Source organism: Brachionichthys hirsutus, chromosome 20 (genome assembly GCF_040956055.1).
Source record: "Brachionichthys hirsutus isolate HB-005 chromosome 20, CSIRO-AGI_Bhir_v1, whole genome shotgun sequence".
NCBI lineage: Eukaryota > Metazoa > Chordata > Actinopteri > Lophiiformes > Brachionichthyidae > Brachionichthys > Brachionichthys hirsutus.
The window spans coordinates 2,448,371-2,473,758 of NC_090916.1; the positions used below are offsets into that span (position 1 = coordinate 2,448,371).

A 25,388-nucleotide genomic window follows, 5' to 3' on the forward strand; every position below is an offset into this window, starting at 1 on the left:
TTGACAGGTCTCTGCTGGCCGGCTGGAGGGTGCGGTTTGGTTCTGACCCAGACTTGAACTCCCTTACAGCTGTCACTGTTCCACTCAGCTATTCAATCCCCTCCAAAGAAAGCAGCACTGGATGCAGCAGCGAGGGACGGGCAGGCAGCGCTAGGAAAAGATGGCATTGACAAATATAGATGTTCATGCAATTAGTGTTTCAGCTATTGGCTCATTAGAAAAAGTGACATCACGATCACTGGAGGGCGGGCTTTTATTGTTTTATTTTAAATGCTTTTACTTTGCTGTCCTGTTTTACAACCATTCAAATGAAAATTGAAAATCACAGGAAGTGATTCTGATGCAAAGATGGCAAAAAATGTAATGAGAGCCCTGCATAGCAAACTTCTTTCGAGAGATCTCGATAGATGCGTTTTAATAAATAGTACACATAAGAACGGCATCAAGGGTTGAGTTACCCTGATGGTGGAGACGTTTACAACATTAATATTTGTGAATGAGTGTATTCATGGTCTGTTTTAAGATTCTCCTTTAGAAATATATCAGAGGAAGTCTATAAATTAATTTATAAAATAGTCAAATGCTGTTTAATGAAGAGCATATATGCATATTTATATTTATATGAACATATTTCTCTGCTAGCATTGGAAAAGCATTAATCATTCTAGAACCTTTTTGTGACATGTTTGACAACTGAAGATGAGAAGGACTGTCGTAAGATTAAAAGTGAAAAAAGCGCTTTCAAACACGAGCTAAATGTGCTACCAGAGTTTTCTCTCGTAGATTAACTCATGGAGAATGAGAACCACATTTCCCCTTTTTCATGAAGAAGCAAATATGTTGTTTGTGTTGCTGAATTAATTTCAACTTTCTGACACATCCTGTAGTTTTGATGCTTCCATGAACTTTTTCCTCACATTGCCTCTTATTTTTTTCATTTTGTTCTCTGGTTATTCAATACGTTTTTAAATTTATGTTTTTTTTTGTCATTTATTCCTATATTGGATGCATTTTATAAATATTTTTTGTATTTTGCTGTAAAATCTTTGAATAAAGTTTGCCATTCAAAACTCATAAAACCGTTGAATTGTTTAATCCATCCATCTGATTTTAACTATAATCTGAAGTCGTGATTAATTATGTTAGCTTGCAGCGCCATCTGTTGTTCACAGGGTGTAATTACGTATTATAACTGTTTTAGTTTGTGTTTTCTTTTACGACTGAAAATACACGGAACACGTGCAAATTAGAGACACTAATTGGTATTAAAAGTGTAAAAAGGGGTTAAAAAACAATGAAGTAACCCTTAAATATATCGCAGACATGGTCGAAGACGTATTATGACGGACATATTTGACTATTTACAATATACTGGCGTCAGAGAGCGGAAAACACCCGAGAAATGAGGAAGTGGGCCCTCCCCACTCCCCAGGTGAGGGCGTGGCCCCACCTGCCGCCTCCTGCTCGCTCGTCCGAACTGTCAGATCTGAGCTCTCCTCACGGGACTAACGCTTTTAACCCGACTTTCATTCCGAGAAGAAACAGCCAGAGTCAGGTAAGGCAGGATCTTCACCGTTTGTGTATTTATTTCATCTCCAGGGATTCAATCTTTTGTGTAGGCGAGAACCTGCGTCATTCCAGCAGGGCCCGGGACAGGCCCGTTTTATGGAGGGCATATAAAACACGCACACAAGCCTGATTAGGAGGACTGGGAAGTAGAGATTTGCGTTGAATTGTAAATAAGGTGATATTTAAGGCGATCCTTAAAATAACTGTGTTTTAGCTGGGATTGCGCAATAAGATAAATTTGCTTGATTTATATATTTTTTTGTACTTTAAAGGGAATAAATAGGTTGTAATAAGACGTTGCGCGCACGGCTGCGGTATTTTCTCCCAGAGACAAGCGTTTTGCTCGTGATCGCAGCAAGTCTGTGCAGGTGGAGACGCAGCCTGCCCACATTCCAGCGCCGGGGGGGGGGGGGGGGGGGGGGGTCACGCCGCTGCGATATGCAGACCCTCTGTGTTGAGAGGCCAGGCCCGGATCTCAGCACGCTCCGGCCGGGAGGCCCTGCACCATCTATAGCAGGGCTGGGCCACAAGGGAACAGATAACGCTGCATTTACCCGAGTTCCAGATGATGTGGTTAAAATTGATAGAGATGCAAGTTATATATAAAAAAAGTTATTCAGTTCAGTTATTCATGTCACCAGTGCTGCTTTAATTTGAACAATTGTTTGTGTGTTTAATTAGTTAGTAAGAAGTTCCGTAGACGGCGTGTTTATATCTGGAAGTGTCCAAACCAAGGAAGCGGCCAGGCGTTCAGTGTTGTTCTGCAGCTGTAATTATTCCTGAAAATGATTTTATTTGATTGGTATTTGTTGTGGGGCAACATGGCGGCACAGTCGGTTGCGCTGTTGCCTCATCTGCATGGGTTCACTCCGGGTTCTACGGCTGCCTCCAACAAACCAACACCATTCCGTTTTATTTCTACAGCACCAGATCGTAACAAAAAAGTCATCTCGTACTTTCCAGGCAGAGCAGGGACAGACCTGCTCTTGTAGAACCCACATTTTTTTTAAACGTCTAACTGGATGCCAATATTCAGGAATGGATTTGACTGTCGGTGCCGAGTCATCGTAGCATGTTAATGTCTTTATTCAACAGATATGTTAACATGTCCAAGCAGGAAACGCACAAGTTCACTAAATAACTTCCACACGGGTTGCGTTCCGCTTCCAGCATTCCTCTACTGCCGTTGTGGGTTTTAGTGTCTGAAGAATTAACATTAAATAAAAGGTTATATAAATGCCTGCTATTTTGGTTACAGAACTCTCTATGCATGTATGCAATCATTTTTCATATGTGTGTGTGTTTCTTAGAAGTAGGGTACTCCTAAGGTTCACCCTGTACCTTCATCCTCCTTAATGATGGTGAAACATGCCGTGCACGCTTTGCACACTCATCTCCCCCTCCCTCCTCTCCTTCCCTCCACACACTCGAGCTTATAATATACACAAACACACACCCACACAGCCCTGCTGGGGAATTCATGGCCTCGGGCTAACAAAAACACACAACCCCGTCCAACAGCGGCAGAAAGGCCCGAACGAAAGCGAACGCAGCTCACAGAAGGGGAACGGCGGCCGAGATTCGTTTACGATAAAAACAACCCGTGACAGCTAAAAGACACTGTTCTGACAGTGAGGTGGGAAACGGGTCGGATCCGGATCTCATCACAGCTGGAGGTGTTTGTCAAGGTGGCGTTAAAGTACTCGACTTGCTTTGTTTGCTGAGAGCTCAGGTTTTAATGACGGGGCAGGATATTCATGTTGATGTTTTTGATTTAATGCATCGGTAGTTTTTTGCCGTTCTCAGAGTCACACGCAGCCTGAAAGTTTATTCAAAGTGTGTGTGCAGGTTTTCAGCTTCTTCTGCCAGTGAAAAATATCTTAGCTAAGCTAACCTATTCTGAAGCTCAGTATCAAATGGACGAGAGCGTGGTATCAGTTTTGTAATTTTACATGTAGGATGTTTCACAGCAGTTTAGAGGAGACCACGGTTTGGTTCCTCATCGCTGTTGTTTGCCTGGAGGTAAGTTTCAGCATTTTCAACAGCATCTGCATCAAAGTCGAGGACATTTCTCTTGTGGTGCAGAAGACACAAGTTTCCGCATTGTTGCACGCTTGTTTCGTGAGTTATAAGCCATTAAGAGAAATGACAGACGGGAAGAAATGTGTTTAGCCGATCTTGGAGACGAGCGATGCGTTATAAACACTAAAGAGCACGAGATCAGGCCTCTTGTGTCAAGCATTGCACGGCGGCCCAGAACTTCAGTCTAAATGAAAAATAACAACACATTTCAGAACAAATTTATAATTGTTGCACCTCGGGGCCACCGTACACACACACGCGCACACACAAGGGTATGATCATGATATGACTTTATGCAAATAAGGTTTTTTTTTTTAACCTAATTTCTTCGTATTCAGTAAAATCTTCATTCCCTTTTTCTGTCTGTCCGAAGGACCATGTGGATATGATGGCGCCAACCCATTCTTGACGATGTATGAGGAGATGTCCGGCGACACCTTGTCTTGGAAGGTGCCCAGTCCAACACAAAGCGTCTCAGAGTCGAGCCCAGAATTGCAGTTCGGTGTGGATGGAGCGGCCGTCAAGATCCTCAAAGTGTGCTTCTGCACCAACAACAACCTGGGCAAGAACTTCAAGCTGGTTAAATGTGACAGCTCCTGGCAAATAAGGGTGAGAGTCCATCATGTGCCAGCAGATTGCGATAAAGAGGGAGATCTCAGTTTGTTTCACAGTTAATATTGCAGATTTGAAGATGACCTGTGGAGCTGAAGGTGGTTTATGTGCATTTGAGACAGAAATGGCCTTAAAATGCAGGAAAGAGAGATTTTTATAAGGGCTTGAATTATCTTATTCTCTCTGATTGTACAACAGATGTGTAAAATAAATGCGTGTCCTCACAACAGTGTTTAGAAATATGAACAAAGAGTATAATAAATGGGAATAAACTAGTAAATCTAATAACAAATGACCTTGATTCTGTGTCCTTCAGGCCATCATCCATTCGATCCTGGTCAGCGGTCGACTCGGGCCGAACATCATACACACCGGCTGCTACGGCCTCCTGCTGAAGCACCTCAAGTCGGAGGAGCTTCACTGGCTGCATCCGGACCTGACTGTGGGGGAGGTGGAGCAGCGCTACGAGAGCCACCACGTGGAAGCCGAGTGGAGGTGCAGATCCCGTCACCAGGGCGCTCTTAGCTCATGGTAGCGTCTGGCATTGGATAAACTAGCAGGATTTTCCTTGTAATGCAGGTATGACCTTCGCATCAGATACATCCCTGTCAACTTCCTGGAAAAGTTCAACGATGACAGGTCCACATTACTGTATTTTTACCAACAGGTAACAAACTCTTGCATGCTTGGCTTTTTCCTAACTGATTTCATGTAGGTAGTAGAGTTGCAAATCGCTCTACACTTGTTATAACGCAGTACCAGAAACGACCCTCATATATTTGTCACACGGTAGAAGCGAATCCAATTCTAATTGAATTGCTGTTCCGCTTGCCGACAGGTACGTAGCGATTACATGCAGTATCACGCGAGTAAAGTCAGTGACGGGATGTCGCTGCAGCTCGGCTGTTTGGAGATCAGGTACCGTCGCCTGCACTCTTCTCATTGCCGTTTTTTTGCAGGTCAAACTGGAAACGCTATCTGTGAGGTTGTGATGGTTTTTTGCACGGTTTCTTTTTTTTTTTTTTTTTTTACAGGAGGTTCTATAAAGACATGAACGCTAAAGGTCTAGAGAAGAAGTCCAACTTTGAGCTGCTGGAGTGCGTTTCCTTTCTTGGTCTTGTATTTAGAATGCTTTCAACAAACTTCACTCTGATATAAATATTTTCATCATCCAACCTGGTTTTCCATCTTTCTTTTCCGAATTCTGTTGTACAAATGCAGAAAAGAAGTGGGTCTGGACCTTTTCTTTCCTCAAGAGTTGATTAGCAGCATGAAGGTAACCGCCGGATTAATTACCAGACAATCCCACATTTATCTGCCATATTTGAATAGAAAGAAAAAACAATCAGATGTTTAAAAACTATTCTAAATGTCCGTGTGTGTGTCTGTATGTGTGTGTGATTCAGTCAAAGCAGCTACGGAAGCTGATCCAGCAAACATTTCAACAGTACGCGACCCTCAAGGAGGACGACTGCATGGTCAAGTTTTTTGAGACCCTCAAAGATTTCACGAATTATGATGAAGAGGTTTTCCCCTGTGAACTCGTGGTGAGCACAGCGCTATGGTCAAACTAAACTAATCTTACGATCGTTGGAGCTCAAGATCAGGCGCTCTGAACTTGAGCGAGGTAGGATTGCTTCCTGCACTCATTGGGTTTCTAGACCACAATGAAGAAGGTTTGATGCTAACATGACTGTCTTGAAGTTTTCTTCTGATCTGTTATTGCGCTCACAAACATCGAACCCCTCTCAAACAGCAAGGCTGGAGTCTGTCGGTGGAGCTGGTCATCGGCGGACGGGGGATCCGCCAGCGCACGCAGGAGAACGCAGCTGTAAGCACGTTGAAGAGTCGCAGCCCGAGCCTTGCATGTGTTACGGCACATTGTGTTGCATGTTGTGCGTGTCGTGGCTCTTTGTTCATAGGATAGTTGGACATTTTAGGAAATATCTTCACTGCCTTGCTTAAGAGTTAATGAGAAGATCAAGAGCCCTTTTTTGTCAAACCGGAGAAACCATCCTTGAACAGAGGAGGAGGATTAAGACGTCTATCAGCAACATACAATGCAGTATTGACCTCTGTCCCCAAAATTCACGACCCCCCCAACCAGACCTGGATGCGTCTCTGCACAACAGCTCACCTGAGGTTGAGGGGGGGGCGACAATCCTTCACTTATGACTCCATGTGATTCTTTCATGACTGCCGGGGAGCATAAAGGAAATGCTAATACTCCGGGGGAGTCTGATTGCCTTTGTGATTTCGGTCCCTTCTTTGTTTCTTTGTTTTCTGCCCCAACAAGAGTATAAGTATCTAAACTCTCTATCAGTCCCTCAGAACGGAAGAAGCCTCTTGGATTAGAGGTGAAACGTCTTCGGTCTAACTTGAACAAGTCCAGTTGATGCCTCTTTTTTGCTCGTCGTTAAATTATATCATAAGTTATTTTTGAATTCTAGGCATATTGTGCCATCATCATGGAGCTTAATTCATTTGATCTCTTCTGTTTCAGCCGGTTTTTCTAGCCAACTTCAAACAGGTCAAGAAAATACACTGTTTCTCTCAAAGTGATGGCAAGGCTCTCCTTCACCTCGATATAGAGGGCGTCAGTCAAGTGAGTACCACAGCAGTACTGTGCAGCTTTACTTTGTACATTCGGCACAGTTGGAATTACGGTTACCTTGAAGTATGTCAAAATCAATATTGTTGGCACAGGAGGTCTTACATTTTGTCTCCTCGCAGCGACTGTCGATCAACGTTGCCACGGTTCCTTTAGCGGAGAACATGATGGATCTCATCGATGGTTACTGTCGCTTAGAAACTGACACAGATGCCTCGGTTATCTACCAACCAAATAAAGGTGTGCATGACGCATACGCTTAGTAAAAAACAAGAGTAAAAATATGTTGCTTCTAAGAATGGCTAGAATTTGAATGCATTTGAATTCCAAAACGTCATTTCTTTTCTAGATGCTGCTACACGGAACAGCCTACCAGACATTCCTTCGAGGTGAGTGAGTTTTGGCTGTTTTACAACAATGATTTGCGACTCCTCGGTTTCCATGCAGGAGTTCACGCGGCGCACCCATCTCATCTCTGGTTGTAAAAGAAGATGTGAAATCAGACGTTTCGTTGAATCGTTCTGTCAATGCTTTTGAGCAGCCGCAATTTATTTAATAATTTTACGATTTGGAAAATGTATCCTGTCTTTTGTCCGAAGCAGCAGACACTCCGGTTCAATCAGACACAGTATGGGTGAGCTGTTTTCAGATGCTTCACACAGCCTCTTACACGAATATATAATATTATGTTAGCCAATAGCAGCAGCGAGGTTATGGTTAAGAAATAAAACTTGTTTTGTATTTCAGGGTCCGATATATATTGTGAGATTCTGGATGAAAGGCCAAGATCAGGTTTGTTCAAGGTTTTTCTCACCTTTCAGTGGTTTTTCTCAGCAGCATTCAAATGAATACATTATGTTTCTGCCTGTTCCTGCTCTCTGTCTCTCCATCACTCTCTCTCCCACTCTGTTTTTGACTCTTCTCCTACCTGTCTCTCTGTGGTTGTCTCGCTCTCTTTCTACCTCTGTCTCTATATTTCTCTTTCACAACCCAACTGCCCACTATGAGTCTTAGGCTCTGGTGTGAAAGCAACCGCAGGTTCTGTTCAAGGTTTCTGCCTGTTAAAGTGAAGTTTTCTTGCCTCCATCGCTAAAGTTCTTGCTCTTGCGGGACATATTGGGTTCTGTCTTTCCCTGCAACACGTGTAAAGTGCCTTGAGATAACTTTCTGCTATGATCTGATGCTATAAAGATGAAAATGAATTGAATCTTTTTTTGAATTGCCTTTATTTTCATTTTCAGTTATCAAGTATGGGATCAGCCGGAGTGACATTGTTCTTGGAAAGATCCTTGGTGAGGGTTTTTTTGGGGAAGTCTATGATGGAATTTACAAAAAAGATGTAAGTGTGTTTCCGTAGTTCACTGAAAGTTTCAGTTCACCTTCACTGTTCTGACAAACTTTCCAAAAACACAAATGATTGTTGTCGCTTAAGACAAACTAAACAGAACTCCACCTGATTATGTCAATGTACCTAAACATTATAGTCCCATGATAGTTTGACCCTAATAAAGTGACAACATAAATAAAAACCTCCCCTAGAATTTGGAATTGCATTCAAATCATTTACAATTTTATAGAAAAAGAATGACTTTGACTAGTTTCTAAGCTCTTTCAACAAGATTTGACAATTTCTTCCTTTTTGCATGCCCTATCCTTCTACCCATGTTCATGATCATTTCTCTCAAAGTTGTATGTGTAACTAATTAAAAGATACAGAAAACCTTATTGTAGAATGCAAGTAAAAAAAAAAAGAATTAAAAACTTCCTGACTCTTTTATCCGGATCCAATTCAACATTGAACAGCTTCTCTGGTCACTTGTGCATAAGACAGAAATGAAGAATGCTTTTCCAGATCAAATCACCGCTCCAGGACCTCGACAGAATTTCATTAAAATCAGTTCAAGGCCTTTAGGATTACCCTGCTTACAGTCAAAATGCCACTGATCACACAACCTGCTCCAACTGTGTCCAAGTGTCAAGATGATGCCAAAGGATTCATTTACAAAGATGTTGCATGTCGGTCAACATCTGTAGTGCTAGCGTTTTGTATTGTCTGTTCACAAAGAGGCCCGCATGCACAGACTTAAATGATTTGACTATTTCGGTGTTTGATTGAACAGGATGGCGAAAGAGTTAACGTGGCAGTGAAGACCTGCAAAGACTGCTCACCTGACGTGATGGAGAAGTTCATGAGTGAAGCAGGTAAGGGCACAGATGTGTCAGACATGAACAAGTGAGCAAGGCAATGACTTTGACGGAGATACTGTCAACTTTGCATTTTGATTTTTAACCAGTAATCATGAAGAACCTCAATCATCAGCACATCGTCAAACTGATCGGAATCATAGAGGAAGATCCTGTTTGGATCGTCATGGAGCTGTACCAGTACGGCGAGGTCGGCGCAAAGCTTAACTTCATTCACTTTTCACTCAGATCCGTCATATTACAGACTCAGACTCGTGTATCTCAGCATGCTTTTTTTGTCTCTTTTAAATGTGGACATCCTTGCAGCTTGGGAACTATCTAACTCAGAACAAGAAGGAGCTGACAAATATAACCCTGGTGCTGTTCAGCCTGCAGATCTGCAAAGCTCTCGTCTACCTCGAAGGGGTCAACATGGTGCACAGGTGAGAGATTCCGCTTTTCATATTCTATGGAATGCAAACAGATGGATCAGAATTCATGTGGCATTTCTGAGCTGAGCACACATCGCATCGGTGTTTCATCAACAACGGTGGATAAAGTCAAACATGGAGGATCGGAGCAACATCTGGGATCACGCAGATGAACAATCTATAGATTCATGGTAAAATCACGTTTTTGACTTCCAGCCTAGAGCCTGAATCGCTGATGGATCATCACCGCGCTGCTGCTGCTATCACAACAATCCAGGCCCTGCTAACATATTCAGTTTGAAATTTGATTTTCCAATAAAAAAATTTGATTACAAAAGTCATGTCTTCCTGCATCCATTGGTTTTATCAACAGCTTCTATATTTCACTTGTGTACTTTTTATGTTTTGATTGTGCGATGAATGAATTGCGGTGTCTCTCTGCTGGCTGTGAAACAAATTGCCCCTCACGGGGATAATAAAGTTTTTTCTGATTCTGGTTCTGATTCTCCCATGTGTGTAATTCCTGTTTTGTCAGAGACATTGCTGTTCGGAACGTGTTAGTCGCCAGTCCAGACTGTGTGAAACTCGGAGATTTTGGTCTGTCGAGGTATATTGAGGATGAAGAATACTACAAAGGTAAGGAAAGCATGCGGGAAAATACATCCTAATTTAACCATAGTACTTTTAATTGTTTAAATGAAATGAATATATCTGGTTCTTTGTACTCCTCCTGTGTTTACCTTTAAGATGCTTTGTCATTTCTTTGCAGCGTCCATCACTCGGTTGCCGATTAAGTGGATGGCCCCAGAATCCATCAACTTCAGACGCTTCACCACAGCCAGTGATGTCTGGATGTTTGGTGAGCTTGTGACTCAGGAAGGATCGTAGCCTTGTGTTGTTCTCTGTGGGCTTTCGGGGACCAAGTTTTAGAAGCCATGCACATGTTCTGCTAATGAACTTACTGTTTCACTTTGCACGTGTTCCTCTGTGTCTGCGTCGCCTCACAGCTGTATGCATGTGGGAGATCATGAGTTTTGGCCAGCAGCCTTTTTTCTGGCTTGAGAACAGAGACGTAATCAATCAGCTGGAGCAGGGAATCAGGTTGCCCAAACCAGACACCAGCCCTCCTGCCCTCTACTCTCTCATGACCCGCTGCTGGTCCTACGACCCGAGAGAGAGACCCAACTTCACTGAGCTGGTCGTCAAGATCAGGTATGTCTTTACCAGCATGACGGATCGAGGCACAGAAATAAAGTGCGATGCTTTAGTCGATGCATATTTATGATCGCCAATATAAACACTGTTTTCTAACCTTTAAATTAATGCAGAAAGGCATCCAGATTCTAGGAGTGAGACCAAGTCAAATATATCAATTACTGCATGTTTTCTTTAGTTGTATGAAGAATGGGGAACAAATATTTAAGCTCAGAACTTCAACCGCCTCTTTGACTAACTTTTCTCCTCTGTCAGTGACGTCCATATGATGGAGAAAGAACAGGAAATGGAGAGAGAAAGGGACCGGGCACGCTCCACAAAATTCTTTGACTCCAAGTTCAACTTTAATGAGCCTCCTCCAAAGGTATCGAACCCTTCAGCCACGATTATTTTATGCAAATGAACAAATGTAAGTAAAAGTTAGCACGCCTTAAGATTATGAGCTACCTTTTTTCTACGTGTAGCCTTCAAGAATGAAACCAGGGCGGTTTGGAAACACGCTCAGCATCGGCCTGCATATTCAGGTACGGTAGTGGATTCGGGTACTCACTAATCTGTCCCCTGTTCCCCTTATTGAAATTAGATTTAATGCTATAGTGTGTGTGTGTGTGTGTGTGTGTGTGTGTGTGTGTGTCTTTGCAGCTGAACGAGGCTTTGTGCGCCAGCTCTCCTGACCTGGCCAGCCCATGTGAATATCAGTCCCCTGTCGACTCCATGAATGCTCTTACGCTGCCAAACAGATCTCCCCGGCGTCGAAGCATGGGCGTAAGAAAGACTCTGCGGCGTGCATGTCTGCAGACGTGTTAGAGATTTCATGCACTGTTGAACCTAATCGTGTGTTGTAATACCGTCCCCTCAGGAAGGCGAGTTCCTCCACGTAGAAGCCAACGGCAGGGAGGATGCCCAGCGCATGTGGCAGAGGGAGAGGCAGCAAAGGCAGGACACTCTCCGGCGGCAGAAGCATCAGATGATGGAGGATAAAAAGTGGCTGGAGAAGGAGGAGAGACTCCTGGTGGGAAGCAGAGCATCATTAGCTTTTGTCAGCCGCCTCTCTGTCTCTCTTTGTGGCCCTGGAGGACGGGACTTCCGTAAACAGTATCGCTCCCAATGCCCCACCAGTCTTAAATTGAATATCCCCCCCATGACAGTTCCAAAGAGGAGGTCCACGTCCATGTTATATAAAATAAACCTGCCTGTTCCTTTGCAGGACCCCATGGGAACAGAGCACATGTCCAACCCAGTGGTAGGTGCCAACTAAAAAATATATATATGATTTCCAAATTCAGCTGCAAGGATTTTGAAATGGTTTAAGCGTTTTAGCCCGTCTGAATCAGGGGAATTTGTATGTTGTATAAACATTTCTTCCAGCATGTAATGAAGACATAAAATATCCAGCAAGAATCAAAATTATATCTACAAAAAAAGTTTGGTCTGAAATTTGCATTTGTGCATTTCTGTACATTTTCTCTTCCATTTTTTTTTTCAGTTTCCTGAAGCAGAAACGGAGAATGGTGAGCGCTTAAGAAACAGACACATGCACAAATTCTCTCAATCCTCTCGTCCGCTTTTACTCTCTCTCTTTTACCTGTGGTTCGTCTGCCTGCAGCTCCTCCAGAGAAACCCCCACGACTCACAGCACAGGTACTTATCAGTTAATATGTCACCATTTAGTTAAAATCATGCTTTGATGCCATTATTCTCTGTCTTTAGCCGGCACCCACAGCTGAGCTGGACCGCACTGAAGACGACGTGTACCACTCTGTCATGGGACTCGTCAAAGTTGTTGTCAAACTCAAGAATGACGTCACAGAGTTGAAACCGGACGAATACATCACTATCGTCCAGGTAGAGAGTCAAATCTGTTTCCTACTTCAGTTAAGGTTTGAAATTTGTGAGATGAGGGCAAACTAAAACAGATTTAAAAAATGAATATTATCAATAGAATAATGTTTCCTCACCAACATCTTGCTTTGAAGAGATAACAAGTTATCCAGTTAGCATCCTACGTTTTTGCCCTCTGACGTTACTCCACCTCTATGTTGTCTCTACGCCCTGCTGAGATGCTCGTTCTGGTCCCAGTCTGGTTGCCTCCTACTTTGATTTATGTCTGCTTATAGCCCAGTCTGTACACTCCTAGTCTCTAATTCAGCCGATGGTAGCTATATTCCAGCAGCAGTTGGTGGTAATTTGGTAACATGTTGCCCACCGTTTTAGGAAGCGGCCTTGATTTAAAGACAAACTTCTAGAGTAATACAGCTGATTCATTTTCTGCTCTGATCTCTGGCTACAGTCTGTTGGGATGGCTTTACGAGATTTGATTCGAAATGTGGACGACATACTTCCCACCTTGCACGAGTCTGTCAGGACTGAGGTACAGTATGTTGCATGCAGCTAGTTTGCTGTGTTTTCTCCTCTCTTTACTCGCTTCTTTCATCGATCATTATTTACTTATTGCTTTTACATTTAGCCTGAAAAATGCTCTAAGTGCCTCCCCAGGTCAGAAGTATAAGAAACATTTGGACAAGAATCATCAAACATATGCACCTGTAATACACACAACAGGACAGATCCATTCTGTACTAATCAATACTTTAAAAAAGTGTACCTGTTAGTGTTGCAATATTCTAATCCTGCATGTCGTTAAACTAACGAATAAAAATCCTATTTTTAAAAGCAACATCGCTTCATACAGAAGAAAAGCAAACGGAACATTTCACTTTCACTCCTCTGACTAGCGTCATTCAAAAACCCAAAGATTTGATTAGAGCATATTCATCAAATTGGTCGCAAAGACATTTTCCAACAGGGGTCAATGAAATTTATGTTCTACTGTATGAACATGTTTTTTACAGGCCTTCTGCAAAGCAGATATTATTATGACCTTGGGTACATAAATAAGGAAGAAACAACTCTCTTCTATTGACAATCGATAGTAGAATATGACGACACGCCTGCATGCGTAGGTTCAGACTATGAAACTGAAGCAAACCAGCCATGTTTGTTTTCCTCCACCGCAGATCGAGGGAACGCAGAAGCTCCTGAACAACGACATGGCAGAACTGATCAGCAAAATGCGGCTCGCCCAGCAGAATGCCATCACGTCTTTGAAGGAGGAGTGTAAGAAGCAGATGCTGGCAGCAGCACACACTCTGGCTGTGGACAGCAAGAACCTGTTGGACGCTGTGGACCAGGCCAGAGTCAGGGCCAACTTGGCGAAGCCAGTGGCGCCGTAGACGACTGGACACCCTCAATTTTACACGCCAAGCGTCAATCAGACTTGTTCAACCAGTCTTGTCACAAATAATATTTGCACAGTCATGTTTTGTAGCGGTAATCGTACTACTTAAATTAAGTTTGTAGCAGTTCTGGTGGAACAAGTTTTATTCTCATGCTTAGAAATAAGTGTATTCCGCTTTAACTAGGAGGTATGTATAAGGAAATTGATTGTTGGGCATCAGGATAGGCATTTTCACTTGTCATTGACTTATCTGCTCAGAAATTGAATTATCCTTGTAAAATCTAAAAAGTATGTTTAAGTTGTGTACTTTATCCAAGAGTAAAGAAAAATAAAAAAAGGGCAAATTTGATCAAATGTTCACTCTTTTAAATGTCATTCATAACTTCCCTGAAGTGGACCAAAACAAAGTTAGGCCAATGTCTGCTTTTTGTGTTTTCTTCTGATGTAAATCATGTGATATAACCACACACACACTCATTCAAATGCATTGCTTGATTTTGAGTATTTAAATCTGTTCCATTTCCTCAGTTTGAAAGTTCTGATCAGTTCGTGTTCTCTCAGTTACTGATAATTATATTTTTGTACTCACTTCGAAACAGGTTTTGCAAGACATGAAAACATTTATACAATAAAACAATCCTATGCAATAAGTCTGTAGTCTTAGAAATGACTACAGTTAAAGTGACACCTACGTCTCATTAAAAGTCACTGTACTGTGTGTAAAGGTTGCATGGCTCTTGAATTGGTTTGTTTGCGGTGATTTATTCATTTTTTTTCCATCCCTGGAGTGTTGTTTTCAACAAACGCGTTGAACGATTTAGCAACAGAGTTCAATTGACTTGGTTTTTCCACTGTTAATGATAAAGGCTGCCTCCAGTGAAACGAGAGATGAAACATCCCCAACTATAGAACAATGATGTGAAACACTTTCCTCGTGTACAGTTTTGTTTGTATTTAACAGCTAAAAGAATTTCACAATATGCGGCTTCTCTTAAGTTATACATACTATGTAATAAATGTGCATCGTGTAAATATGTAAAAAAAAAAGTGTCATTTGAATGACATTGAACACTTAACTTCCATTAAACTCATTGCACTACCGGAAATTTTGCCCATGAGATGCGAAGTTACTTGTAAAAAAATAGTACAACTTATTTTTTTACTGGTGTTTGGAAAAGTAACCAAATACTAAATGGTATTTAGTTCATTTCTTTCATCCTGGTTTATGTCTTCACTTAAACTTTAATATCCGAGTCATTTTTACCATCCGTTAATTGGGTCCTCAAAGGATTTACTGTATAAAAAGTGGATGTGTAACTGTATATCCTACACAGCCCTCAACTCTCTGGCAACGACAGCTAGAAAGAAACGTGACCAGACTCATTTGGAGTTACCAGAATATTTTTTTCTGCCGGCTATATCCAGTGTCCAATGTGGCCCAATCCACCCTCTGTAGAAAACACAATGCAATTATGTTGATCATTTTTATTTTCAATAATGCAAGTCTTTTTAACCGCAGATAAAGTAATCACATTACTTAACACCTTAGCTGACTGCCGTTGGCACCATGCTGTATGCCTGGAATGTTAATCGCTAACAAAAAGGCTAAAGAGACAACATTCTACACATCAGCTTTTTAACCTTTCACATCAGTTACATCCATGACCCTTCGAGTGGACAAAAGTGTCCATCTGTCATGTAGCCACTGGACTACTTTTTGTACTGATTTGGGTCAGATTTACTCTCATTTGCTGATCATCCAGCCATTTTACCACACATGAGGAGCAGACGAAGAGAAACGGGGGACAGCCATTCTCAGAACTATGGGCACTTCCGAGATCGGAGAGGAGTTCCTGAATAACGCTGTGGAAAAACAAAAAAATTAATGGAAGACACAGAAAGTGAATCAGAGGGGGAGAAGGCTGGATGAAGATGAGAACTACAGCTATGAAGGCATGGAGGAGATACAGCATGATGACGAGGAGGAGGAAGAAAGTGTTAGGATGATGCGCTGCGTCAGGAGTGGGTCCCGGGCCAAGGACCCAGTGGTGTGGGAAGGGGCTGAGTACGTACGACAGGGGAGAGGAAGAGGAGGACAAGTAAATAAATGTGGTCACGCAAGGGTTAACACCAACATCAGCATGCCAACATGAAAAATCTCTTGTGCTAACATGAGCATCTTGAAATCCAACAGTTATGATAACACCTGCCTGCACTAAGCATGTTAACATGCTAACTTGAGCATTTAAATGAACTATAACACAAGGAAGTACACCTGAGGATGAGGAGGCTGAGAAGAGAGGATAGCTCGCCGAACAAACAGTCTGAGGTATCCGAGATAAAAGCGTACGGAGGATAAACCCTTAAGATTTTTACCCCACCAGTTACAAGGATCAAAAATAGAGGACATTTGGTTAGGTGGTCGGTAAAGGGCGTCACAGCCTCATGAGAATAGCACGGCATGTTGCATAAACAGTCGCATTCCCAGCCTTCAAGTGGAGCTCGGCTACAATGAGAATGTCAAACATCACTAACTGTTAGTGACGACGCCTCCTGTACTCGTCCTCGTGAAAAGCTAGATCATGCCAGCGAGCCAAGGAGGTAGGAAGAGGCCGATGGTCCCCAGCAGACACACAATAATGAACATCCACAGGAAAATGCGGTCAATCACCATGGCGACGTACTTCCAATCCTCTTTGACCTGTGCAGAAAGAGAAGAGGAACAGATATGGATTTAAGATATACAATTAAGAAAATATAATTCATCAGTGTTAAACTCTTAATATCCAGTTTTGTTTAAATTGAAAAGTGACTTTCATGAATGATCTTTTTCTGATCATTCATATTGGCGTCAATTGGCTGTTATTTTTCCACCATTAAACTAAACCAGTATAATTTTATTATGTTCTCTGTCAGAAAAAAAATACAAATAAAACAGCTGCTTAGAAAACCGAAATGCTAAATCAAAAGTTCCTCAGCTCCGGATTCAAAATGCTCCAGGGTCAGAGCCCTGAGTTTATCATCACCTCCAGAAAAACCTCTCAAACATCATGCAACAACTGGCATTTCTGATATATTGGGGAACTATTGAAATCTAAAGCAGATTAGACGATATCAATAGCAAACTGTTAAAGTCAATACGACATCCATCAGATGGGGAGCAGCAGCAAAATTCATTTAAAGTTCTTGTTTACCCGACAAATATCATCCAAATATTCGCTATCAAATCTTTTTTTTTTATTCTCAAACAAATCCTGATGGAAAAATGGGATGTATTTTTTTTTTTCCACACAAAAATGTGGTGTGGGGAAAATAAAACTGAGTATGAAATATGAAACACTGCATTCAGACAGCAGATCTTCATCTGAAAACAGCCAATGGCATCTGAGATTAAGCCGGGATGGAATACAATATGAATTAGCACGTGTTATATTCACATGGCCGCATAATTCAAATATTGTGAGGGAGTTGTATTTAGTAAATCCTCACAGAGGATGATTATGGGACAGTTAAAGTGGCATTTCACTCATAACTCACGCTGAAGTCGGCGTCCTCAGCCCTCAGGTGGTCCGCTATGTAGTGCACGCCTTCCAGCGCACGCATCACACTCGGTGAGAGTGGGAACGTCGAGTCCGATACTGCGTTTTCTACTTTAGTTGGCCTCTGAGTGAGATTGACTCCGGACCCCGCTAACTGCCTGGTAGCCCCCGACGCCCTCTCCTGTCGGTTCTGGCAGTTCTTTTGCGTGGGTGGAGGGGTCAATCCTGGAGGTCTGGGTGAGGGGGGCCGGAAAGAGAAATACGACGTCAGCGTTCCCAACTCTAAATCCTCATAACGTTTCTCTGGCTCTTCCAACACGGTCCCATCGATCAGCCAGTTAGCCGAGGTGCTGAGGCAGCTGCTCGGCCTGAACCCGGCCACCCGGGCCCGGCGCCGCATCGCAGCCGCTTCTTGTTGGAGAAGCAACAGTCTCCGACGGCGGCCATCGGGCGCAGGCCGGCGCATGAACAGCCACCGTGGGATGAGATCCAGGAACATGGTGTGGACCCATCGGGGCATCTTGTGAGTGCTGGGAGAGCGATGGTGCACATTGAGCACAAACACGGTGATGACAATGGAGAGGGTGACGAAAATCATGGTGAAGAGGAGGTACTCACCGATGAGCGGGATAACAAGTGAAGTGGACGGTATGATCTCAGTGATGAGGAGGAGGAAGACAGTGAGGGACAGCAGCACTGAAATGCACAGGGTGATCTTCTCACCACAGTCTGAAGGTAGGTAGAACACCAAAACAGTGAGGCACGAGATCAGCAAGCAGGGGATGATGAGGTTGATGGTGTAAAACAAGGGGAGCCTGCGGATGATGAAGACGTAGGTGATGTCCGGGTAGATCTCATGGCAGCAGTCGTATTTCTTCGTATTGTACGTCCCCACCGCATTGACGATGGCCCATTCGCCGCTCTCCCAGTAGTTGTTCAGGTCCACGGTGTTTTCAAATCGCTCCAAGTCAATCTTAGCCTTGTCATATGTCCAAGAGCCAAATTTCATTTTGCAGTTCTGTTGGTCAAAGGGGAAGAAGGTGACATCGATGCTGCAGGAGCTCTTGTAAATGGCAGGAGGAACCCAGCGGATTTTGCCGGTGTGGAAAAGGTGAGCCTTCGTCATGTGGGTCACGGCGAACTCGCCATCAGCGCTGGGAAAGCAGAAGGAAGCGCTCTGAAAACATCTACTGCACTGTGAGAACTTTAATTGCTCTCTTTTGCTGAGCAAATTGATTAAGGGTGCACCCCAGTAACAATCTTTGCTGGTAATCTCCCCTCCCATTCTACGCTCTAACGTAACGTCTAATAGCATCTGCTGAAAATAATGAGTCCTTTATCATTTCATCAAGTTCACACCTTTTAATTTCACTTAGGCATTGTGATTACAGTGACTCGATGGAGCAGAACTCCGTCAGCCTTCTCGGCTTAAGCTACATGAGGTGACTTTGAGAACGGAGACGTTTTAATTTTTACAATAAATTCACACAAAAGCAATATTCTGAGGATTTTCAAATACATAAATCTGTATCACGCATGTTCCCAAAACAAAGTTCATACAAAGCTTTAGTATAGATTACAGTTAGTGAAAGGAAGAACTGGTCAATGCGTCATATCACTGATTTGGTTGAATACTTTATATCCATCTAGTGGAGATGTTTTATTACGTCCACTGGATGGCGGTATTCTCACAACGTTGAATAAGGGGGTTTCAGTTTGAACCTTCCCGTGTTCTGCTCCACAGCCACAGCAGTACATATGAAAGGACTCACCTATTAGCTACTATCCAGTTAGTTGATTTCATCTTTTAAATGTTTTTTCTTGAGTAAATATGTCTTAAATGTCTGTTGGCCAACCTTGAAAATTCAAACGTCATGATTTCCTGTAATCTTTATGACACTAAACTAAAACAGTTTGAACAAATCAGCTTCGCCTCATGGAAATTGTTATTTTCACTGTCCATAACTAATAATAATAAACTAATAACTGTTTATTACCACTCTTACTTGTTGTAGAGGACAATGTCTGGTACCCATATGAGCTCTGAGGGCACTCTTATGGACGTCACATTGTCATAGTCAGATGGCCTCCAGCGTAGTTTGTAGTCGTTCCACTCCTAAACAAAATGGAGATGTTTCGGTTCCTAATTCTGTGCTTTATTGTCATGAAGACATTTACATATTCTTGCCACTGCACTGCAGCAACATGGATAAACAAACATTTATCCCCAATAGGTCCGAGACGCGTCTGACCTGTTTAAGCCACACGTTGGTTGTCATCATTTGGTTCTTCTCATCCTAGCAGAAAGACAGATGGAGAGCGACTGAGATGAGGCTGTCAGCTCCGGGTTCAGGCCAGAGGCATCCCTCTGAAAGGGTCTCGAGGTCGTGTCAGAGCAGTGCCAAATATAGCAGCGACTTTACGGCTGTGAAAGTTTTCTGCCACAGCTTTCCTCAGTAACAGGGCAAAGGAAGCATGAGATAGAGTTTCTAAAATCATTTCTGCAGCTGAACACGATACCCAACGACACCCTCGATAGTGTGGGAAGTAAACAATGTGTCTGTTAGTCTGACTTCAAAAAAGGTGCATTCATATCTTTGGACTCACCACATCAATGAGCTGCGCGATGGACAGTCCAAACTTGACAATGACCACGTCAGAAATGTTGGGCACGGGCCTGGACCACTTGTTGTAACCATGAAACAGCGTTCTAAAGAGATCCTCCTCGGCGTGCGAGTGGGCCGTCTCATGACAGAGGACTGGAAATCAATCATTCGTGTTTTTAGTAAACGGGTCCATAAATGCTAAATAAGTTCTGCTTTGCTCCAGATTGAACAAGCAAAAATCCAGATTAAATTAACCGTTTCATTTAAATATGCAACATGAAATATTTATTGATCTTCAAGCTGCATTAAATACTTTAACAGCAACTGAATATTCTGTTATGCCATTAATACAAATGTGACTGATGTCTTATTTTAACGTAAAGCTCCCGTGGACAGTCGGAATCCCACGAGAAGAGATGGAATCATATCCATATCAAAGGGACACCCTCGTCTGGACAGCCACTTTATCACTAATCACTGTATAATGTATGCGCTTGCCCAATGAGAGGCGGCTTAATCAAGCTGATTAACATGGCGTCCGGACAGATCGGCGTAGAAGCGCAGACTGAGTCCTGAAGGGTTCCGATCCACCAGGCTGTCTTACTGACGTTAGAGACAGAGAGTGATGCGATAACAAAGAGGAGCAGATTAAATTTGATATTTAGCTGAAATGGAGCTAAGCAAGGACTTGATAGAAAAAAAAAAGACGTATTTAAGTTAAAATAAGTAAACCCTTTGGTTGGCAAACTATTTACTATCTATCTGCTGAAGTTTTCATCCTTTAACGTCGCCTCTCTGCATGCGGAGCATATAGCACAACCAGGTAAAGTATGATTCCAGCCATGGAGCCGAAACCTTGGCCGATGGGCATCGGGCAGCAGCAGTCACGGTCATTTAGTGCCAGGGTGAGTTGTGATTCTGATAACCCTCCCATGTCTGCAGAACAGGGGGCATTTTGCACAGAGCTAACCTGAAAACACAGGTAACCCTGCAATGCTCAACAAGCCTCTGTGTAACACAACTGTCTCACAAAAGTGGCGATATCAGGTAACGGCAGCAAAAAGAGGGATGAGGGAATAGAAGCAAATTCAGAGTTTACTCCTGGGGGGATCTCTTGCAATCCACACTCCTGACATTACACATGTAATTCTGGCAAACAAGCAGGCTTGATAGACTCTTTATCTATTCTTCTGACACACAGGGTGGTGCACGTTCATCTGTCTGTGGCATCAGGAAAGGACCACGTGAAGGAGAACAAAAAAAAAGGCTCATGGGTACCACAGGGCTGAATCAGATGACACTCCGAACGTGATTCAGCACAGTGGAAGCCGATCCCCCGCAGAGAGAGAGGAAGGTGGATGTGAACTGAGCGGATTGGCTCAACGGCACTCGGGACACTGGGACGTCAAACATTACTGCCAAGCTTGATGGATGTAATGTCCAAAATGAACTCTCTTAGTTTCCAAACATATTCCCACCACCTTAAGATGTACAATAGATGATAAGTATTTGTTTTCTTAAGCTAAAAAAACAAAAAAAAAACATAATATAATATAGCATGAAAAGTATTAAAACAAGATATTTTGTCAAAACAAAATAACATCTCATCATTTCATGATAGACGTTGTTGTGACAGTAATTATTTTATTTTTATTCACTCTAGATTGTATGTTATGACCTAATGTTGTAACACCGTGAAGCAGTTACGACCCGTGTTTCTGTTCACGTTTATAACTATTTAATTATATACCTGAGACGATTCTTGTGAGAAATGCATTATGGGGGATCCGGGTGAACACACGCAGGTAAAGATAAAGTCGTTTTTTTTTTTTGTTTTTTTTTTTTGCACTTTTAAGAATAGTGGCATGCCATTTCAGTAAACAACGAGTTACCGCAGTTTATCACTTTTTAAAAATAAAAATAAATAAGAAAATAATTTTAGTAAACGTTGTCGGGTTTTAAAGAATGAGCGCTTTACGTTTAAAAATGATTTGTTAGACACTTACCTGAGTGGAACAAGAGGAGCGCGCAGATCGCAGCCGCGCTGACGGGGAGGCTGGAGCCCATGGCGCGCTCTGTTCAAAGGAAGTCCGGCTTCTCCGGAGAGCTCCGTGAACGCGTTAACCTGAAACCGGGATGCGGGCGCAACGACGGTCATCTTCGCAGCTGGGACGCATATCGGGAGAACTTCTCCGCCACAATCACGACAGCTGCGCATCTCTCAGTGGGCGGGGACTCGGCGTGACGTCATCCGGACTGGAGAACTTCTCCAGAATATTATTAGCGCCGGTGAATATTCCGCTTCGCCTCGCTTGAGCGCGGTTTGGACCGGAGGAGAGTGATGGTCCTCCTGACTGTGTCTGGAACGGAGGTGTTCATGCGCAAAGATGCTTACAAAAGAAATTCACGGCTTTGAAGAAGCCTGGAAATGTATTCCCAAGTGCGTTTCAACTTCAACAAGAAATGTACGCCTCAGATGAAAGCGATGCTTTAATATGAGTTTTCTGTTTCATTGTATAGTTACATCTCCGCCGAATTTCATCCGGATCGGATCCACAATGCGAGTCAGGAAAAAATATTTAATTGTAACTTTGAAAACTCCATTTACAGATTCAAAAATCAGTTACAAATATACACATCAACTCAGATTCACTGTCACTTCACATGGCTGGTGCATAAAGATACCAAGAACAGTTTATAACCTTTTGGTGATGATCCAGATCATATTGTGGATGCTGTAAATTTAATTATGAGGGGAATGAGCTGCTTGGCGGAGGTCTGCGCTCTCTGAGTGCTTTTATATCTATTTAAATTGATCAGAAGCAGATTACCGGTATAATGTCCACTTTGCTCTATTTGATCCACAAACAGCGTCATTCACTGAGATCAAACAGCTACATCTGAGCTCTGGTGGAAACAACTGTCCCCCCTCCTCTCTCTGGGAAGTTCTTTCTTCACACTCACACACACACACACACACACACACACACACACACACACACACACACACGCACTTCTGGGATTTGCCAGAAATGTGGTGTAAGTGTCATTCATGGGAAATTATTGACCAATAACTTCAAAGTTTAGTTTTGTTTTTTTAGTTATTTTTTAAAGCATTACAGGAAGTGAGATGAAAGTGGACTCGTGATTAAATGTCCAATGGATAAACAGCTCGAGGATAGAAAAGGTGAATTAATATTAGATTTAGTATTGATATCAGTTTTCCTCTCAGGTAGGAATGGCTCATTTATGATGCTGCTTCAACAACATGATGAGTGAACACATTCAGAGTACAGCTGTGGCAGGAGCCTGGATATATTTATCTCATGAAAATGCGCCCCAATTTCTGTTCTATAATTTATTCATTAATTGTCTTATTTCTACTTAATTCCCAACCCTGTTTTAGATTTAAGCTATTTAAAAATATCACTCTGTTACCCGCAAATTTGCTGTGGTGATTTTGTGTCGTATGAAAATAACAACCTGGATTGTGCTCCTGATTAACTCTCGATGCTTATGTCTGCTCACTCAGTAACATAAACAGAGATACAGGATAAAGGCATCATCAAAAACAGCAGTAACATTAATTATGCAAATACGAAACACAACATTTGACTCTCTCTTTCTCACTCTGGATAGCACACATCAATAACGCAATGAGAGAAGATATGAACGGTGTAAAAAGTATTTTCAAAACCTCCTCAACAATGAATTTTGTCTTTCAGCTGCTTGGAGAATGAGGCACGCAGGACCTGCGACGAGATCTCCAGCCTGTTGGCGATGTCTGCCGCAGCACGGAGCATGTCTTCAAAGGCCATGGACTCCTTTTGGATTCTGCTCCGGAAGACCGATGATCCAGGTCACCAAGTGAAGGGAAGGGTGGAGGGGATAGAGAGATAAGTAAGAGAGGATCTGAAAACATAAAGTACCGCATGCAGCTTCGGCTAAAGCTAATTGTTTCATGGGCAATATCGTGCAATCATATAAAGTGCAAATAAAATTACAACCAAAGCATTACAAAGACAACAAGAAAACAATTTTGAAGGCATAATAATAATAGGAAATAGTCAGTTTCGAGGTCTAAAGATGCACGATGCAGGGAGGTCATGTGTTTTCTCATTCCCTTTGATTGACAGGATGAAACAAGCCGTCACCTCTGAGAAGCGACACAGAACTCTTATTTGTGTATCTGTCTCCACCATTAAACGCTGCACTCACTTCTGCATCACAGCGAGGCTGTCTGACGCTCCCCCCTCCAGCTGCTTTTCTAGATGTGCTTCTGCTTTCTCCACCACTTCATGGCAACTCTTCTGATCCTCCTGAATGCCAATGATATTTTCATTAATCACATCTTTGTAACTCTGATCTCCCAGCTCTGCTCCCACAAACTGTTCCAAGTTCGCCATGACTGCCAGGTTTCCACTCTGGATGGCTTGCAGATAGGCCAGCTCTTCTTTCTGGGCCTTCAGCCTTCGGGCTGCGAGCGCATTGGTGTTGAAACGGACGGAGCATTCGTCCGGCTCAGGCTCATGTTGCAGCTTTGGTGAGAACGATGGTGCAGTCGATGCGATCCAGTCCGTCCTCTCCGGCTCGTCTCCCGCTGCCTGTGTTGTGTTGCTGGAGTAGATGTCAAAGCCTGAACCCCAGTCTCCACTTTGACCCAGTGTTGGGGTTGCCATGGATATCCAGGCCCAGATGAATGGCAGCCAACTCCACATTTTAACCTGGGTAGAAAAGGCAGAGGCAACTCACTCGACCGACAGAGGAAGAGGCATCTTTAAGGAGCTGTCCAACATTCTGAGTCCTTTTTCATGTTCCGACTGCAATGAAAAAGCTGCGTGACATTTAATGGATCTGTTTCTGCGCAGATGAAACAGTAAATCTAAAACATTTTCAATCAGTGAGTGTTTGGCAGGTTGAGTTACAGCCAGTTTAACTGTTTATGCTGTGCTGACCTTACTGGCTGCTGACTGCGTCATATTTAACAGAATCTTCATGTACTGTATAACTCTAAAGGTTATTTCCCAAAATGTCAAAATTATGCTTTAATTTCATTAAGATGTGCCTTTTAGAGCCCACATAAAAAAAGAGCTTAAAATGCCCTGCTTTACATTAGGTTACACTGTCATGTCCAGTTCACAGCAGAATAGCATAGAATGAAAGGAGTATTTTATGTAAATAAATAAATAGCCACACAAAAGAATAAATCAAAAACAATGAAACAATAAAAAAAAATGACACAGCTCTCAGGTGAGTTTAGAGCATCCATCTCATCAGATGTCCAGTCTCTAATTGAAGCCA

The 25,388-nt window shown here is 42.7% G+C and overlaps 2 protein-coding genes across 2 annotated transcripts; one reads left to right on the forward strand and one right to left on the reverse strand.

Annotated features, from left to right (window-relative positions):
• The first annotated feature begins 1,537 nt into the window (after positions 1-1,537).
• On the forward strand, positions 1,538-15,019 carry ptk2bb (protein tyrosine kinase 2 beta, b). Its single transcript, XM_068753635.1, is given in 30 exon segments — positions 1,538-1,555; positions 4,025-4,260; positions 4,580-4,758; positions 4,843-4,930; positions 5,102-5,181; positions 5,298-5,360; positions 5,485-5,539; positions 5,670-5,810; positions 6,020-6,094; positions 6,767-6,868; positions 6,997-7,114; positions 7,224-7,267; positions 7,597-7,666; positions 8,116-8,213; positions 8,995-9,076; positions 9,169-9,269; positions 9,386-9,501; positions 10,025-10,125; positions 10,259-10,348; positions 10,497-10,701; positions 10,960-11,068; positions 11,169-11,228; positions 11,347-11,469; positions 11,564-11,716; positions 11,912-11,947; positions 12,191-12,215; positions 12,311-12,345; positions 12,415-12,549; positions 12,995-13,075; positions 13,722-15,019. Coding segments are annotated over 29 exon segments (2,979 nt in total). The 5' UTR covers positions 1,538-1,555; positions 4,025-4,062; the 3' UTR covers positions 13,938-15,019.
• A 1,498-nt stretch (positions 15,020-16,517) lies between these two features.
• On the reverse strand, positions 16,518-22,154 carry chrna2b (cholinergic receptor, nicotinic, alpha 2b (neuronal)). The gene is made up of 6 exons (XM_068753975.1): positions 22,094-22,154; positions 20,089-20,240; positions 19,734-19,778; positions 19,488-19,597; positions 17,480-18,635; positions 16,518-16,643 (listed from the first exon to the last, which is right to left on the reverse strand). Exons 1-6 carry the CDS (start codon positions 22,152-22,154, stop codon positions 16,518-16,520), a joined length of 1,650 nt encoding a protein of 549 aa, XP_068610076.1.
• Between the last annotated feature and the right edge of the window lie 3,234 nt (positions 22,155-25,388).

Bases quoted from the DNA above. Each gene is read 5' to 3' on its own strand.
- chrna2b (XM_068753975.1), bottom strand. From the start codon at position 22,154: ATGGGCTCCAGCCTCCCCGTCAGCGCGGCTGCGATCTGCGCGCTCCTC. The intron at 19,779-20,088 runs GTGAGTCCAAAG...TCTTTCTGCTAG, and splicing joins TCGCGCAGCTCATTGATGTG to GATGAGAAGAACCAAATGAT. The intron at 18,636-19,487 runs GTAAGAGTGGTA...CTGCTTTCCCAG, and splicing joins GACATTGTCCTCTACAACAA to CGCTGATGGCGAGTTCGCCG.